Source organism: Acomys minous (assembly GCF_964271855.1).
Source record: "Acomys minous genome assembly, chromosome: 4".
Classification (NCBI taxonomy): domain Eukaryota; kingdom Metazoa; phylum Chordata; class Mammalia; order Rodentia; family Muridae; genus Acomys; species Acomys minous.
Genome location: NC_140486.1, coordinates 85,250,717 through 85,269,774, shown reverse-complemented (window position 1 = coordinate 85,269,774; position 19,058 = coordinate 85,250,717). Strand labels below are relative to the sequence as shown.

Sequence of the window (19,058 nt, the reverse complement as noted above, 5' to 3'; positions counted from 1 at the left end):
TTCCTTTCTTATCTTGATGATAAGAATAAAAACAACTTCAAATAAATATGGCACCTTTCTAAGAAGGTGGTTGAACTGAGCAGAAAAGTTTTTAATTGAAGATCTGTAATGGCAGCCTGGAATATATAAACCTTCAAAACAGTACTGTGGCAGAGAACTCAGGCAGCCTGAAAACTGACGAGGAGTGAGCTCTTAGACATTCCACGCGTTAGGATCTAGGATATTTTGACTTGCTAAGTCATATAAGAACAATTTGCTGATGCACATAAGATGCATGTTTCTTTTTTTTTTTTTTTTTTAACATGATCTGGAAAGGAAACTTTTGAAGCTCCATCATGGGTAATTCCATCCAAGGGCTCCTTTTATTACATTAGGTTATTTATTTATTTATTTATTTATTTATTTATTTATTTATTTTTGGTTTGTAAAGACAGGGTTTCTCTGTGTAGCCTTGGCTATCCCAGACCAGGCTGGCTTCGTATTCGCAGCGATCTGCCTGCCTCTGCCTCCTGAGTGCTGGGATTAAAGGCATGCGCCACGCCCAGCACATCAGGTAATTTAGAGGCAGTCACTGCACACAGCACACTAGCCTTTGTAAGACTACACTTAGATAGAGTGCCAGGGAATGCATCCAAGAGGTGGGAGAGACATCCCAGCAGGTAAAGGCGCTTGCCACTGCCAAGCCTCATGGCCTTCCATAAACCCAGATGATGGAAGGAGAAAACCAACTTGTACAAGGTGTTCTTCAATGTCCACAGAGGGGTGTAGATAACCCCCTCCCCCCACATACGCTATTTGAAAAGTAAGTAAGTGTAAGAATGCATTTGAAAAAAAAGGAAAAAAAAAAGAAAAAGAAAAAGAAAAAAAAAAAAAAGAATGCATTTGAAGCTGGTCCTGGGTGGCAGGGGTGGGGTGGGTGGTAGATGTTCTTTCATGAACATGAGCGGTAAGGCCACGCTCAGAACACTCGAGTGTTAGAGGGCATTACTCGAGTGTAGTTCCCTGGGTGTTGCTTTTGTCTTTTGTGTGTGGGAAAAATGTCTAAAAACATTTGCTTTTTGCCCCCTTAAAACATTCTTTATCTTGAGACTCTATCTGGGACTGAATAACGCCCAGAAGACTGTGTTTCCTGCATAGGAAGAAGGAAAAAAGGTGAAAAGGAAAGCTGTACAAATAGTTTGAAAAGTAGTTTCTGTGTCTGGATCAGGAGACAGTAATTTTACAGTGACTAAGATTATAAGAAAAATGTGCCCATCACCTGGAGGCATGCCAAGCCAGGCCGTGTCCCTGAGGACCTTCAACCGCCAGGCTTTGGACCCAGTTGCTCCAGCTGCAGTCAGCCAAGTTCCACCCTACATAGTAAAGAGCCCAAGCTCTGGACTTGAAATCCCACCAATCCCCACCTTGAAGAGCTCCGCCCTGGCAAGCTCCGCCCCCAAGAAACCCTATATAAGCCCTTCTGCTCAGTCCTCCGCTGCTTCTCGCCGGAGCAGAGGCAACCGTCCTCCTGGAATTTCTCCTCCCAATAAACCTCCTGCGTCAGTTGGTTGTGTGGTGTAACTTTGTGGTATACTGTGGCTCCTGACTGCCGGGATACCAAGCCCCCTTAGAGATGTAACACTTCTATTGGGGACCCCCCACGCCCAGAGATGCAACACAGGTAATCTTTGTTGAGAACTAGTTTGTCCTGGTCAAATCATGTTAGTTGTGAAATGGAGAGCTGAAGGCAGCCCAGGGGGACCTACTAATGGATTTATTCTGGTTGTGTGGCCATGTATTCTAGATATCAAAGTATGTCACATGCTTTATTTACTGCCTTTTTTTTTTTTTTTTGGTTTGGTTGGTTTGTTCAGAACAACATCATAACAAAGAAGTCTTTTTCTAGTTCTTAAAGATCAAGAAAATGAAGTTGAAAAAAGTTGATAGTGTACAATAATGACTCTGTTCAGTCATCTGAGCCCTGCAGTCTGATTACTGTATAATCAGTTAGGCAGAAAGCAAACCAATGGGAAGAAACAGGTGTAAAGCTTAGGAATTGGCTTAAGAGTGGGGAGGTTTTTTTTAGTAGGTCTCTTGTGAGACCTCAATGGTCTCTTCTGCAGTTGTGGGTGTCCTGTGCACAGGAGGCCGGCTGTACATTTCCACACCGCTGGAGGCAGCCCCTGGCCATGGATTAGAACCTTTACGGTCTTCAGGGGTGCTGTAGCTGATGATTTCTGACCCTGGAAGGTGTCTGCCATCTGGAGAATAAAAAATGTGCTAAGGATCCGTTGCCATTAGTAATCATTGTCCTATTGATAGGACTTGTCAAGTCATTCACAGTAGTTCAGAGATCTCTCCAAAGTGCCACAATGAGTGGGGGGGGTGGGGGGAGGTTGAGGGAGGATGAGAGTAGGGAGGTGGGGGATGGGGTAGTGGGGGGTGTGGGGGTGGGAGCAGGGAGGTGGGGGATGGGGTAGTGAGGGTGTGGGGGTGTGGGGGTGGGAGCAGGGAGGTGAGGGATGGGGTAGTGAGGGTGTGGGGGTGGTGTGGGGGTTGTGTGGGGGTGTGGGGGTGGGAGCAGGGAGGTGGGGGATGGTGTAGTGAGGGTGTGGGGGTGGTGTGGGGGTTGTGTGGGGGTGTGGGGGTGGGAGCAGGGAGGTGGGGATGGGGTAGTGGGGGTGTGGGGGTGGGAGCAGGGAGGTGGGGGATGGGGTAGTGAGGGTGTGGGGGTGGTGTGGGGGTGGTGTGGGGGTGGTGTGGGGGTGTGGGGGTGGGAGCAGGGAGGTGGGGGATGGTGTAGTGAGGGTGTAGGGGTGGTGTGGGGGTGTGGGAGTCCGGTAGTGGGGGTATGGGGGTGGGCAGCGCTTCCCAACCTTTGGGAGGAAATATGCAGTGGATTACATCTACTTAAGCATGTCATCTATGCCTGTCTTCCTTTCCCCACAGATCCGGTTGCCTCCTTAGCGAGCAAGCTTGAGTTTATCCACTCAGTCTGTGTTTGTGGTTAACTGTGGTGCAATTACCCTATGCCTTGATTTCTAAAGAAGGGACTGGCTTACAAGCATATTTAGCATCACCGGAGAAGTCATTTATAGGGAACTTTTTGGCGTAGCTGTTTTGAATGTGCAAAGGCCTGAACAATGAACTGTTCCACACTAGGAAGGATGCTTAACATTATCAATGGGAGGTTATCTTAGGTGGTCGTCACACCTTCAGCTCCTCTGAGCAAGCTTCATCCACGCTTGGTCTGATGTTGCTTAAATACTAAGTGAAAAGTGTGAAACGTGATGAGGAAGGGAGCTTCTACTCCAGCAAGTGATGTGCACATACGTACTGTGAGTTCCTTTTTAATTATGGTGAACACCGCCCCCCCCCCCCTTTCTGTGGAAACTGTCCCTTGAAAAGTGTCAACAAGTTGCCATCTCCCTAGTCAGTGAGCAGCAGCCGATGAGTGACACTTTGTTGATGCTGCATTGATGCCCAGGATTTCAAGTCTGTAGTACAACCAAGAAAAGAAACGTCATGACTAGCTAAAGGGGGGTGAAAAATTGGTTTCCAGCTGTTTCCAGAATTACATATTCACAGAAGTTGGCTGGTGGGGCAGCCTCAGAGGAGGCATTTTCACTTACGCTCCTGTCAGCTTCATGAAATACACATGCTTTACACTGTTAGCGAGGAGCTAATTTTTCTCTTTTCGCGTGTGTTGCTGTAGACAGCCCATACACATTTCATATTTGCTAGCTAGATGGTTTCTGATGTTGGCTGTAGCTAAGACAAATAGAATTTTACAGTAACTGCCAGTCAAGGTTCTGCCCTACTTGTTTATTTAACAGATTTTCATTTTTATAAGGTTCCTTTTTAGACTTTACGCTGGCTTCTTCCACCCCGAAGCCCTCATTATTTTACTAAAATTCTGCTGAGCTCCGGGTATGAATTTGGGAGGCCTAGAGCTTAGAAAAGAAACTTGGTTCAAAAGCAAAGGGATTGTCATGGAAAGAAAAAGGTAACAATACCTGCTCAAGTTGGAAAAAGGCAAAAAGTCGCTTCTTTCTGTCAAGGTTTCTTAAAAATGTTGACGCTTCTGGCTCAGTTCCAGATCTTTCAAGAACTCACCAGTTAATTTCTTCCTTTGGAAGACTTGAGAAATCAGGTTGAGTGTCAGTAGCACAGACAGCTTCTGGGCATCAGAAGTTACACATTTAGACCAGGGAGGTTGGTCAGCAGACAAGTGAGTTAGAGGCAGTAGAGAGTGCAGGCAAGGTACCGTGGAGTCGCCTTTCTGTCTGCTGGCTGGTTTTCCATCCCTAGCATGTATGCTCTTACTTCCACTGTAGTAGAGGACCCAAGACTCTGTCTCTACAGAAGATTTCTCATAGCTCTTGAAGCTGCAAAGTCTAAGATTAAGGAACCTCCACACAGCACAGGCCTTTTCACTGCTCCATCGCATATTTGGAAGCAGGAGGGTGGGAGGGTGTAAGAAAACAAGACTGAGTGGGAAGCCTCCTGTGCACAGAGCAGCCCTTGTAAACAAAATGCTTCCCCTTAGCCCTCGTCTCTCAGTACTGCCATGTTTGGGGAACTCATAGTTTTGGGGAACGCACAGCATGTAGCACCGCTAGGTCTAGCCCAGTGGCGTTGCTGGCATGTTGGACCAGATAGCTCCTGGTCACTGGGACTGTACTTTGCTCTGATGATGTGATCAGACATATCTGCCGACTTTTCCAGATGCCGTCTTCAGGTGGCCAGGGCTACATCCCCCCCCCACCCCCCACCCCCAGTTGAGGACGCTGCTCTCGCTGGGTGACTCAGCCTGAGCACAGACCTGCCTCTCGTTATTATGGGGGTATGGAGGAGTAAGAGGACACTGGAGCTGGCAGTCTCAGGAACTAAGAGGGCGGACTCCAACAGGGATTCAAGAACTCCAATGAGGAACTAACTCTATGCTTTGAGTTCCCGATAACATTTCTGGTGCTACTGCAATGTTAGAAATACATATTTGTTTTGAAAAGGGTCTCGTGTAGCCCAGAGTGGTCTCAGACTTGATGGGTACCTAAGGATGACTTTGAACTCCGGGTCCTCTCTTGCCTCTACTTTCTAAATTCTAGGACGACTGCAGGGGCGTGCCGTCACAGCCATGCTTGCTTTCAGAAATAACTTTATTTTCTGACGAAGCATCTGCTTAACAAAAACTAAGATGGGGTGTCCCAGCATTCATTGCTGCTTCCTAACTGTAGCTGCCTCGTGCTGCCGCCGCCGCCGCGCTGCCCTAGTCATGACGGTCTGCACCCTCAGATCGTGAGTGGAACAAAGCCTTCTCCAACGTTGCCGCTTAGAGTGACAGAGAACAACAAACACAGAGGATGACTGCCGAGACATGATGCGGTTGCCGCTCTAGAAAGAGCTGACTGATTTGTAGGCCTTTGGGCCTGTGTGTAGGAGAAACAGAGAAGTGTTTAGGGCTCCAGGCTGTGGTTCGAGCATGCCATAAATCTAACCCAAAGTTGAGTATCTCAGGTCTAAAATTGGATGGTTTATTTTATTCTTGACATAGAAGTGTTTTGTTTTGTTTTGTTTTTACCCCCAGAGCTGAGGACTAAACCCAGGGCCTTGCGCTTGCTAGGCAAGTGCTCTACCACTGAGCTAAATCCCCAACCCTGACAAGAAGTGTTTTTTTAATGAACAGTTTTCTATAGTTCTTGGGCACTGTCACACTCCTAGTTCTGAATTCCCCCCCACGCCACCTTCTCTCTCTGTGTGTACAAATTTACTGCACATTGTCCACATAAATACATTTCCTTACGTTTCCTTTAGAATTTTGTTCTGTGAAAGCTGTGTGTGGCAAATTCTCCTGTGACATCTGAACCTAGGGGTAGCACACAGGGTTCTTCAAGGCTGTGGGAGGGGACAGGCTTAAGATAAAGGGGATTCTGGAAAAGCAGTCTGCAAAATGACTAGGTTCAGACCCACACCTCTACCCATACGGCAACGAGATCAAACACCGGCTGTGGCTGATCAGCCCTCATGCATGGGAACTGAGTCTCAGAAACTATAGACAGAAATATTTCTTAGGACTTCTAAAGACTTGCTATGAAAAGCAAGAGGATGAAAAAAAAAAACCCACCCCTATAATGTCTTGTAAATATAGTATTAAAATTGTGCTTTAAATTCTTAGCTAAATAACCCTAGGACTTATCAATCCTTTTTCACTTGCTTTTCCTCAAACGTTAGGAAAACTAAGATGCTCAATACTTTCAGGAAGACTCAGCTATATTAACCAGTTAGTGAATGATCATGGTTTCTTTTGTTAGTTTATATGTTGGGAGATGTTTTTGTACCAGTACCATTGCTTCCTGGGGGCAATTTGGAGTCATGGCCTTCTAATGCCTGAGTTTTAAGTTTTATTCTGAATAGGGGAGAAAGAACAACCCATTACATTAGTTCATGAGCTGTCACTAAAATGTCTGCTGAGAAGCAAAAAACGTTTACTCTTGCTAGACACACGAGGGCACCATAACCAGCCAGCAATGCAGGCAACGAGTAAAGGGTGGTGGTTGTTTGACGATGGTGACAGTGCTGTGTCAAGGGCAGTGAGGAATCTCTGTCTCCTGTCCAGATGGGGACCAGCCTGGCCTCCTGTCTGCCACTACAAAATGCCTAGGAAAGGAAATAGAGACTTCAGCCTCTGTTTCTCATGATTAAATCAAGACTGAGGTTCAAATCTAGTCTTAGAGGAAAACAAATACAATTCTCAGCTCTTTAACAAAAGTTTTTAGCTGGTAGCATTTCCCATAAGCTTATTTGATATAGCTCTTCTGAGCATGTTTAATTAGGATCCCTGATTCTGATGGGAACAGAGTCGGTCTGTAAACTGAGCTTTCAATTGGGCCTTGTGTTACCTGTGCACCCCCAACCTCTCCCCCAAATAGAGCCTTTACCGAGAGTGAATTCTCAGCGATTAAACACACGGAGTGCAGGGGACATTCTCATGGCCACAGAGTGGGAGTGCGCAGATTCTCCAGTGAAGTGTAAGTTTGGATTGTAATTGAGAACCCACCGGGGAGTTTGGATTTCAGAATCTTGATGGAAGATTGCCGTGGTGCAAGGTAGGCGAGTTCTGAAGTTATGCATGCATTGTGCGTATTAAACGGTTCTGACCTCTCTCAAAGAAATGTTTTACAGAGAATTCTCTATTCTTCTGACTTCTGTATGTTAAATAGAGGCATTAGCGTCCATAGCTCTTGGATTGGCAGAATTGGGCTCAGTAGATAGTGTTTGCCATTTAAGCAAGAGGACCTTAGTTTGATACCAATAACCTGCATACAGAGCTGGGCAGGAGCTGGCAATCCCCGTGCTGGGGAGGCAGCCACAGCGGATGCCTGGGATTCACTAGCTAGCCAGACAGCCTAATTAGGGGAGCCTCAGACCATCGAGAGACCCCATCTTAAAGAAAAACAAACAAACAAACAAAAAACTAAGGTGAACATATCAGAGCTTGTCCTCTGGTCTCCACATACACACATGCATCTGAATGCAAAGGTGCACACACACACGTGCACACACACGGTGAAAAATGGAAGAACATGACCCAGATCCTTAGGATTAAACAAATGGTTCTACCAGAGGTAAAGAAAGGTGATAGAGTATTTATTTCAAAGATCTGACACTGGCCTAAAATATCTAGTTACCATTTTAAAATGCAAATTCAAAAATGCTCACATGCCAGAGTCTAAGGCAAAGATCTAGGAAAAAAAATTGTGATCAGGTCTGAACACATTTTAGCCTTCTTTTGCTTCTTTCCAGTGACCTGGGCGTGTTTCTGTGCATTTAGGAATGTGTAGGCCCGCTTTGTAGACCAGGCTGGCCTCGAACTCACAGCGATCCACCTGCCTCTGCCTCCCAAGTGCTGGGATTAAAGGCATGTGCCACCATGCCAGGACAGCCAAGGCTACACAGAGAAACCCTGTCTCGAAAAAACAAAACAAAACAAAAAAAACAAAAACAAAAACAAAAAAAAAGAAAAAGAAAAAAGAAAAAAAGGAATGTGTAGGCACTTTAAAAAATATTTATTTATGTATTTTATATGTATTGCATGTATGCTACATGACAGAGGAGGGCATCAGACAGAAGAGGAGAGGGCGTCCGTGCCCCTAACCATTGAGCAATCTCTCCAGCCCTGTGTCTCAGCTTTCTTAATACCAGGGCAACTTGAGGGGTGGGACAAACGATCCGAGTGGCTGGATCTAACTCTGAGGAGCAGATGCATCCTCCACCTGCCACACCCATTTTCTTTCCCCTTTCGGGAACTATCCGCGTCCATCTTTCCTGTTGCCACATTTCAACTGACATTTTTCAGGGGGCTGAGCAAAATCTTGCTACACGAAACTTGTGTGGGAAAAAAAAAATCCTTCTGATTTGTAAGATACATAAATCCAGGTCCTCGGCTGTGGTAAACAAAGACTGTGGTCCCAAGCACTCACCGTTTCTTATTTGAACGAGTTCCTCGTCCTTCCTTCCTGGGATGTGACTTGGCATTTTGAATTCCCATTAGATCTCTAGGTGCACTCAGGGACCTCGGAAAGCTCCAGGGAGAGCAAACATTCTCCTGCACTTGGCAAAAGAAGAACGGATGCTAGTGCGGCTTGCAGGCTCAGCTGTTTGGAGGATGAGGAACAGCGAGCCTGGGTTGCCAGAAAAATCTGGAGTCCAAAAGGTGCATTTGCACTTGAAAGTGGCCAGCAAAGGAAGCTCTGCAGTCAAAAGATAGGGGAACTGGGCTCCGTAGCTTTGGAGGTACCCTATGCCCATTCCCCTTTCCCAAGGCCACAATAGCTCTTCTCTACGTAGCCAGTGCTTCTGGGGAGCCACCTCTACGCCCCCCCCATTATTGTCAGGGGTGGACTCTGATTAGTTTATGCTAACATGCTAAGGAGTTTATGCTACTCACTAGCTCACCCCATGGATGACTGTGGGTAATGGCATGCCAGAGCTTTGTTGGGACTTCTGTCCCGCACGGAAGCCACTGAAAGACTCAGGAGGTCGGCGCATTGTCATCATTCTGAACACAGCCTTAGAGTGTGGAGGGCAGAACTCAGAATTAAGATAAAAGAGTTAGGAATCCTGATCAAAATGGGTCCAAGACATGTTTCAACTTTGGACTTTGGCTGAGGTGCATTTTGTTATGAATAAGGTCTCCAACTACCACGTGGCATCCAAGATGACTAGGGTGTGTAGTACCTATCTGTATGGTAAACCGAGGGAGCATTGTTGTTTTCTGAGAATTCTTATTTCAAAGGAGACAGGCCTTTACAGAGCTGAGCACTGAACTTCCAGTCTCCAACTTTTTTTTTTTTCCAAAAGCGCTACAAAGAACATTCAACAGCAAGGTAGGCGTCAACAAAAGGAACAGGCCAGGGGTCAAATGCAGCATATTTTAATTTGTTTCAAATAAAGCAATATATGTTTATATATATATTTATATATATTTCAGAAAAACACCAGATGTTAGATTCTACAAAAGCACATGTGTCCTCAGCAGATCACGTTTGTCTGATCGGGAATTTTCGTGTTTCAATATTACCTCTCTAAAGACGACCAAACGGATTGACATCACAGCTACAACATACATTGCTCATGGAGCCTCTGATCTTTAGCCACATGGAGATTTTTCCTAACAACGAGTAAATACTGCCTGGCTAAAACAATGCAAAGTCTTGATGAGGAGAAGCAACAAGAGATCAAGCAAAGCCATAGGCGTTATGAAGCAAGCTAGAGCAGAGTATTAGAACTGGTAAAAATGACTGCGAGAGAATGACACACACATACAGGATTTGTATATTCTGATTGGCTCTCTTTTGGCAGCGAATTGGGTCAGCACCTCGGGCAGGGAACCTCCCAGCTCAGGCCACCAACGTCACGGCTGGGACTGAGAGAACAGTGGCCTCTGTAGAAACTTCTATTCTCGTGGGACAAAGATTGCACTGTGAAACCCTACCAACACTACCCCGGAAAGGCCTGGCCTCTGAGTTGTCTACAGCATGCTGCCTTCGACGGGCCTTTTCGGAATGTGTTGGGGCCTCTGGGACCTTTGTCCCCAAGGGGGCTTCTTGATTTTTGGCACCACCTTTGTTTTTGGGACGGAAGCCATTGTGTGGCTGTCTTCTGTGTTCATGGCGGTTGTTGTTTTTCACCGCGGGATCAGCTTCATTCCCTCCACCCTGTGACTTGGCTGGACCATTTAGCCTATTGTGATACTGTGGGTTGAATCTTCGTCTTTGGTTAGAAGGCCCATTCTGCTAAAAAGAGAAATGAGGTAAGTGCCTGAAGTCAACAAACCACAGAAAATACCAGCAGGCATCAGGAAAGCCTATCCCTTAAATCATAGATAAAGTTTTTCAAACCACTGTAGAAAAAGGCAATATGCAAATGGGTCAAGTTGATATAATTCTTGATCTAGAACCACAACCTTGTAAATGAAACTGAAAGAAAATTATTAATCTTCAAATAGAAGAGGAGGAGAGGGAGGAAGAGGAGCAGGAAAAGAGAAGAAGAAGAAGGAGGAGGAGGAGGAGGAGGAGGAGGAGGAGAAGAAGAAGAAGAAGAAGAAGAAGAAGAAGAAGAAGCATTAGCAGCCAACTATCAGAAAATAGGCTAAAAAACCCAAACCAAACAAAAAAGTCCCTATGAATGTATGCTCAAACCCTGTAATCTTAAAATGTAATAAATGAAATATACTCAGGGCAGAACATAGACGGGTGTCTACCACGGAAAGTTCTAAGTTGAATATTCTGTACAGTCTATGTTTAAATTCTAATTTCATATAGGAAGGAAGAAGTAAAATTCTGCCTGTGGCTTTTTTTCCCCGGCTCCAAAACAGCTTTCCTATTTTATTTCAAAACAACCATTCTTACAGTTCAGAAATATTACTTCGAGGTATATCTCATAGACCTTGGGGAACGAAGAGTGAATGTGTTGTGTTCACAGAGGTAATTTTTCTAAAACACTTTGTAATTGAAAGCTAATCAACTCCACGCCTCCTACTGAACAGCAATTCCTTCAACAAGTCAGCAGCCAAAGGCACAAAGAGATGGACAGAAGGCCAACCACAGGCCAGAGTTGTCATCTCTTTATAAGCAAAAGACCCCAGGAGTCCTTGACGTCACCAGCCACCACTGAGTGGTTCCAGAGGGCTGGCACTCAGGGAGTGTGTCACCACACACCATCTCCTGCATCGCTGGTCATCCTTGAAGGTGGTTGTTCTTAGTCCCCTCACTGTGTAGATGTGGACCCTTAGTTTACAGGGCTTGCCTGAGGTCCACACATAGAAAATGATGGAACATCCCATTACACGCACTCTCCTGATAATATTCCCAAGCACGTAATTGATACGCAAAGACATCTTTTTGAAAAACCAAACCTCTCATTGCTAAAACATCATTGTGAGTTATAAATCTGTAAGGGTTTTGATTTGTACACTTGTCACTATGGTACAGGCTTAGGATACACTAGTACCCAGTGATCCAGGGCCTATGTGAAAAGTATCAACGCAGGACCACATCCCGTGGTCTGAATGCTTCTCCTCCTCTGCTGCATCCCGTACTGAGAGGAGGCCTTGCACACACTCTCACCTATACCTAAGCCTGCCCTCGTCTCCTATCTTTTGGTTATAGGGCTATGCAGACTGGCAACATGTTCTTCCCTCAAGACAGTAGAGTGAAGAAAATACTCCACACAGTCCCTGAGAGTGGTTTGGAGATGTGTGAGAGCAAGATTCTAGGGTCTCAAATACTGACTGGTGTGTGCCCCAAAGGGAGCTTCCTGATCCTGTCCTGGGTGGGTATCTCCTTGGCATCACTGATCCTTCAATCTGCAGGAAAGATAATGGTATGGGATGCATAACAGTTGCTCTGAAGCACAGGGTCCTTCTTGCCTGGTCTTCACTGCTTTGCGTAGGTGTCTAAGGGCACTACTGTTTACATTCGCCATCACCGACATGCTAAAACCATCGAGCTGAAAAGGAATCAACAGCAACGGATTGGGCTTTCTTCATTTTTCAAGGGTTAACTTTCAGACTTCTTTTCGCCATGGTGTTTGGTAACAAGCATGGACAAACAGTGAAGACACATTTACACAGCATTCCCTGTCATGTTGAGGCCCAGGAAGTCACCCAGGGTCACGGAAATGTCTAACAGAGTCAGCAGTGGGGACCCCTAAAGCAGCAACACAAGGAGACCCCACAGTATGTGCCAGCCAGCCAGAGGTCTGAAATACTGAAAAGGAGAGTTGCAGAGATCATGGAAGCTATCTCTGTAGTCCACCCAGCACCCACGCCACTGAATCCCATTTCTTGTTCATTTTCTACCCACAAGCCACTGTTTCTCTCTCAAAGATACAACAGAGAAAGAGAAGGAAGGCAGAGATTTTTTTTTTCCGAGATAGAGTTTCTCTGTGTTATCTTGGCTGTCCTGGACTCACTTTGTAGACCAGGCTGGCCTTGAACTCACAGGGATCGCCTGTCTCTGCCTCCCGAGTGCTGGGATTAAAGGCGTGCGCTGTCATGCCCGGCTGTGGAGTTGCATTTGTAGAGGCCATGGCATACAGGAACAAATCAAGTCATTTTGAAATGTGTGTGCTTTACTGAAATTCCAGGAAAACTTCGATCTGTTCCTGACTCACCAAACTGAGGTAGGAATTTTACTTCTCTCTTCTTTTCTTTTTTAAAAAAATTTTAAATAAGAAAAAACAATCACCAGCTTTCTACTAACAATTTCAGCCGTCTGGTTCTGCATCTTGTTCCTACAGCTGCCCAGGACCTGGAGATGCCGGCAAGGGGGACATGAGAGGGCTGTCTCCATTAGGTGAAGGAGCCTGCATGGCTGAACACAGAGGCACGAGCCTATGATGTGTGACTGGATGAGGCCAGGCAGTTACGCCTGGAGCCGGAGGGAGCCTGGGCAGGACCTCTAGCCGGCCTCTAGTAGTTTTATTTTCTTCCTCTGGAAACCGATAGTGGTTTCCTTCCTGGCGCTGTGCACCGGTATCCGCAGAGGACCCCTGTAGAGTGGCTTACCTGCTTATTAGCGGGCACGGCCTGGTGACAAGCATCGCCAGTGTTGGCAAGACCGCCCACCATTTTCGGGTTTGCCGCTTTCCCCTCAGTGGGCTTGTTGTGACCGGATGGTTTCCGGGCGAAGGTGCCATGTTTCCCGGAAGCTACTGCATGGGTGTTCAGCAGAGGCAGCAGGGAGCTGCAGGGGGCTCTTGAGGAATAGCTGTTCTTTGGATGTGTGACTGCAACAAACAGAGGAATGGTTGCTGTTAAGGGCTGGGCCGAGGGCACTGCAGAGCCATTCGGAAGTGCTAGAAGGGGAAGAAATTGGCAGGAGCGCCATGCGGACAGTAAGGGTTACTCTTTAAGGTGTGGTTTGAAAGGACACTGGAGTGCTTAGAGAACCACCATAATCCTTCTGTCAGAATCCCTAAACAGTGGCCACAGCGGAAGCGTCCACAAGGAGAGGCATTTGCAGGGATGAAGAAAACGTATCTGAGCGGCCTAGATTATTCTTGAGGTCAAGAGCCACCACTGATAGGGAGATAATGACCTCGTGATGGCTCCTTCTCTGCTCCATCCATAAATGAATTCTGCCTCTTAGCTCCCCCATTACTTGGCCCATTTACGATGCCCTTATCAGGGCCTATAATATGATGGGCTGCTAATACCTAAGGAAGGAGATGCTGACAGGGCCCGGCCTGCCTTCTGAGAGCATGAGAATGGGTTAAGGATTTTGTTGTTCTGGGTCTTGAGTATCCCGGACTGGAGGCCAGGCCTGCCAGCCCCACGCACCATTACAGCCAGGCTGTAACTGCAGGTCTGCACCATCCCCAGCGCTACGTGCATGGCAGGCTGATCAGGCAGCTTGCTGTCAGGCGCACATTCAGGTCAGGCAGGTCTGCTCAATGCTTATTATTGCCAGTCCTGTTGTTTTTTGAAAGTGGCGGTTTCAGGCAGGATGGTTTCTATGTGATTATGCTGACTCGAGGCCAGAGGGAATCAATTCCAGGAGAAAGCCCTGACTTCTCTCTCTCACACACAGCTCACCAGGATTCAAGTGCCAGGCTGGACAGGAAGAGCTTCTTCTGAATTTTAAAATCGTCACCATTAAAAAAAAACAACAACAACAACAACAAAAAAAAAACCCAGTTTTCTCTGTTCCCTTTGTTGGATGAGACTTAATCCCGGGGATCAGGAATGGCTAGTGGGGCTCGCAGAATGTCAGAAGCAGAAAGGACAGGGATGTAGCTCCAGTCACCATAGGGAAGGTGTGACAAATGATTCTGGGCCGTCCAAACACAGCCAGGGGATGTCAGCAGCCCTCAGGCTCACCAGCGTCAGTTGCGTGGGGGGGCTGTTATTATTTCCTGCTTGCATTTCCAGATCAGCAGCTGTAGCAATGCACTGTCCATGAAACAGCTTTGGGAGGATTACTGTCTCACACACACTTGAGCCTGGATGTCTTAGTATGGGCATGGGGGAATTTGGTAAAGGGTGACTTTTTTTTTTCTTCACTAGCTGGCACCTGGAGGAGGGCGAGTGAAGTGCCCCTCTCCCCCTCCACCTGAGCTGGGCAACACCAGATTCACTCAGGTCTCACTTATCACTGGGTTCACGTAGAACCTAGGATGGGCAGGTTCCTTTCCTAACGTCAACCAGACGGCGTGTTTGGAGATGGGGCAAAAGCTGGGGGGTGGAGAAGGGCCAACAGGGAGGTTCTGCCGCGAGGGGGGTGGCCTATGAAGAGAAAACTAAACGGTACAGCAAGAAAATCAGACGCTGACAAAGATCTTGGAACGGGAAGCCCCCAGCACTGTTTTCTGGTGCACAAGTGGGATCTATTTAAGGGCTATGATCCAAGGGCTGGTCACAACAGTTATATTTAAATAGTTGATCAGCTAGACATAGACATGGAAAAATGTCCACCACCTACGGTGACAAGAGTAAATGTATTCCTACACCTGTATGCAGTGTGTAATAGGTAGACAAAACATGTGCCAAAGTATAAAGGTGACCCAGAAGAAATGCCATATGCCAGTCAATACAATCCGGTCATTTGTAGATCAAGTTTATGTAATTTCTTATTTAGATGAGGGGGGGGGGAGGAAAGGAATCTCAGTGTAGAAAAACAAGGGCAGTCACATCTTGGTTTTCTGCTGACTATGAGGTTGTGGACCGTTGCTGGTCCTTCCTTGTGACTGTCCTCCGAGCCACATTGGCCTCGTGGCTCCGTCTCCACCTCCCGTCGTGTGTGGGCTGGAGTACAGGAAAAAAGCAGCAGCCAATCCTGCTACACATTAGCCACTCTAATTAAGGCTTAATAGGGAACAAGACTAAGCTAATGGCTGACTCGAAGTCTTTCATTATCTTTGCTTCACTCAGCAGAGAACTCAGGCTAAGCAGGGTGGGAAGTGGGGGGGGGGAGCGGAGCGGGGGTCGGGGGCTCAGGGTATCCAGACCACTCGGGTAGGCTCATCCCTGCAGAGCAGGAGCTGAGTCGATGAGCTCCCCAAGTGCCAGGAAGACTCCCTGGAACAGCGTCCCAGCAGTAGTATCTGGACCAGCTTAGGAAAAGTTTGTGAGAGGTAGAAAGCGGCCGACCGGCTCTGTTCTGAGCAATAAATCCTGAGGATTTACTGATGGGCAGTGTGGCATTTCAGGAGTGTAAGTTCAAACCCTGACATTTCTAGTGACTTGTGTCATGACCTCAAATCATTAAATCTCTTCAGACTTCAGTTTAGCCATGCCGGGGTGGGGATGGGAGGGGATGGGGGGGTGGGGGTGGGGTGGGGGGACGGGACCTTATACCTGACATTTCCGCTGCCAACTCCAAACAGCACCAAGCTTACTCACATGGAATTATTTAGCAAGCATGCAAAGACTCACTCTCTCCGCAGATCATGATTTGGGCTTTGAGCTGTTCGATGTCACAGGAGAAGCGGGCAGCCTTCCCCAGCTCCTCATCATATTTGCGCTCGCTGACAAAGTGCTAGAGAAAAAAAAAAAGAAAGAAAGAAATGGAGTCAGCCCCAAACCACAGCGGGAGACCACCTGCACACCCTCTCACTCTGCTCCTCCTGTGTCCACAGACAGCCAACTGGAGAGGATCACCTGAGCTCCGTCACTCTGAGGTGCCTCTAAGTGGGGCCTGGGTCCTGCCCTCCAGGACGGTGGTCATCTTCTCCCAGGAATAAGCCCTGTGCGGCTTAGACGGGCCGCATGATGAGCAAACTGTGGCCTGGCTTATCTAGTCAACCTTTTAGCAGCCCTCACTAGGGTAGGTTTTCTGAGCTGCATTCCAGCAGGGGCCACGTAGTGTGGCCAAGAGCTTGGTGTGGTGTTAACAGGCAAAAGAAAGTATGCCAGCCTCCCTGGACAGTCGTCTGTATTATAATAAGTGACCAAAAGAACAAAAAAGCCTTCTGTGCCCAAAAGCATCCTCTCATGATGGAATTTCAAGCGCTGCTACAGGGAGCGGAAAAGATGAGTTTTCTCAACTCACGTACCTTCAACTTGAAATTAGGATCTAAGTGTAGATGGCACAGTGAGAAATAAAAAAAAATCACACTGACCCAAGCCCTCCTAGAGTATCAGGGTATCTGCCACATGGAAAGAGGATGAGAAACCATTAAATTGGAAGGTGAATGTGCTTGGTGCTTTGGAGATGGAGAAGTGGAAGAAATGACAAAGCTTAATCTTTCCCACAAAATGCTCTCTCACCGAGTGGCATGTGAAGAGTTATATAAGAGAGAACAGGGGAGCCATGATACTTAAAAAATTAAAGCAGCCGCTGCCCACATTCGTAAGAAACGATCTCACTCACATCCGATCACATTATCACCAAGTCAGTGTTTTTATTACCTCTATTTTACAGCTGGCCGAATCCGGGTTCAAAGAACCTAAGACAATACGCAATTTATCCAAGTCACGGAAGTAGAAAATTTTGGAGCTACAGTGTCTCACTCCAAAGCCTGTGCTACCGACCACGTAATGAAAAGTGGGATTTTTTTGATAGGCAGAAATGAAACTTGGGAGAAAGTTAAGTTCAGTTGACGAGGAGGAGGCTGCAACCTCACACTCCTCACTTGACGTTCTTAATGAGCCGGGGCTTTTCAGAGAAAACTGGGCGTTACAGCGTGGTACCGTGTACTGGAGCCCTGTTACGTATTGTGTCCCGAGGGGAGGGGTGGGTCATGCCGAGGCAGGTTAGGTCTGTTTGGGGGAGTTGAACTCTGGGCCTGGAGTAGAGGGGCTGGAAGGAGACAGTGGGGGCAGAAAGACTAGTAGGTAGGAAGAAGCAAAGGCCAGAAGAAAGGCGAGAGGGAAACACACCTCCAGGGCTCTTGATGCGCAATCCCTTTCTCCTTGAGCTCCCTCCCATACCTAAGCAGGATGGGCGGGGATACAATGGCACATGGGATTTCTGCTGGTGCCAGTCAGCTTTACACTGGTATGAGCAGATACGGATCCAAAGCCAGTGGCAGAGTGAAATACTCAAAGCCAGGGAGAAGCTAGGGACATGTCTGTGCGTACACACGGTGTGTTTAATGATTGGGTGAAAAAGGAGAGAAATCAATGCGACCTTCCTACGTCATGAGAAACACTTTGTTCCTTTCTGGTAACCACTTTACCCGATCCTACTTAGAAGGCCCAGTCTGAGTGGGTCTATAAAATGGGGGTGTCACATCTCCCTCTCTTGGCCAAATAAGAGGTGCTGCTCAAGTAGAGAGCAACCAGAGCCCCTCTCTTGGTAGCGCAAAGCACGGTGTGACACAAGGGCTCATGACTCTTGGAGGGCGCTGTATGCCATGGTGCCCTAAAGAGAGAATTTAGGAATTGCTTTGTTCCTGTACTACCCAAACAGCACTGGTTCCTGCCTACTTAAAGACTCAGGTCTTCAGACACACTCAGCTTTGGTGACTTACACACAGTATTATTTCAAATTCTGCTTCCGCTTAGCAAGGATCAGTTCATATTCCTTACAGTGGAAGAAATCTAATAAACATGTACTTGTAGGTAATAATCTTAACGACAACCAAAAAAAAAGTGAATTAAACTAGAAAAAATATAAAGGATGCTTCATAACCTCACTGTTAGGATTTACTTATATGAGTGTATGTTTATAAGCACAGGCATAAACTATAGGGGAAAAATCGTATCCCGGATAACCTATGTTCAAATATACTTCAATAGGGCAGTTTTGACTGACTCGTTCCCTGTCTTTTGTAATAATATAACCCTTCAAGCCATATTTGATTTGATCTGAGACTAAGTGTTTCGTCGCCCTTTTGTGGTCTGTATTTCAACCCTGAGGGAGGGATCTGGGTAACGGTGTCAGAGCTTTGGGGCAGGCTATCGATACAAGTGAACTCGATGGGACCAGCTCCGCGGCTGGCTCAGTGTTCCACAGGGCTTCTACAGAACTGACCTTAATTTCTGCCCTGAGTTCGGCCAGCTGCATCTCTGCCATTTGACTGGCTAGATCCGTCAGTCTCTTCAGCTCTTCCGCTTTCTTCTGGCGGGCAGTCAGGATCTCCACTGCCAAACGAGAAGTAACGAGGCGTTAGCGGCAGAGTCTAAACGTATTAAATGGCCGAGTTTCTTGGAGTCAGTTCTTTCCCCTCAGGCAGGTCGCTCTGCAGGACCATGAGCTGGTCATCAAGGCAGGTTGGCTCTTCTGAGTTCATTGCTACCAACAGCGTTCCTGCCAAACTCCCTAACGGAGCTCAGTTCCCCGAGGCACTCTACACCCACACTGCTTTCCTTCGCTTTCTACACAGACATCTGAACTCTCTTAATTTGGAGTCTTCAATGTGTTGTTGAGAACTAGCTCTGAAAACAAAACACTATAAAGATAGACGTTCATCTATCTTTACGTACTCTACGATTGCATTCTAACAGCATCAGACTCTGTATGTTAACAAATACAGACTAGCAAAGAGGTCAGCGGCAGAGCACTCATGCAGCACACAGAAGGCCCTGCGTTTGATCCCCAGTCTGGAATATTTGGACACAAGGTCTCTTGGGG

The 19,058-nt window shown here is 46.9% G+C and overlaps 1 protein-coding gene across 13 annotated transcripts in view; it reads right to left on the bottom strand.

The window, feature by feature from the left end:
• Positions 1-9,396: 9,396 nt before the first annotated feature.
• SPATS2L (spermatogenesis associated serine rich 2 like) overlaps positions 9,397-19,058 on the bottom strand; it is a 177,676-nt gene continuing 168,014 nt past the window's right edge. For 11 of the 13 annotated variants that reach the window (XM_084780103.1, XM_084780107.1, XM_084780106.1 and 8 more), the window contains 4 exons: positions 18,459-18,568; positions 15,917-16,019; positions 13,049-13,269; positions 9,397-10,274 (listed from right to left, as the gene is read on the bottom strand). In XM_084780103.1, the coding sequence (XP_084636229.1) occupies positions 9,879-10,274; positions 13,049-13,269; positions 15,917-16,019; positions 18,459-18,568 (830 nt within the window). In that variant the 3' untranslated portion in view covers positions 9,397-9,878. The remainder of the gene's footprint in view (positions 10,275-13,048; positions 13,270-15,916; positions 16,020-18,458; positions 18,569-19,058) is intronic. The other 2 variants (XM_084780101.1, XM_084780105.1) reach the window with 1 other exon arrangement.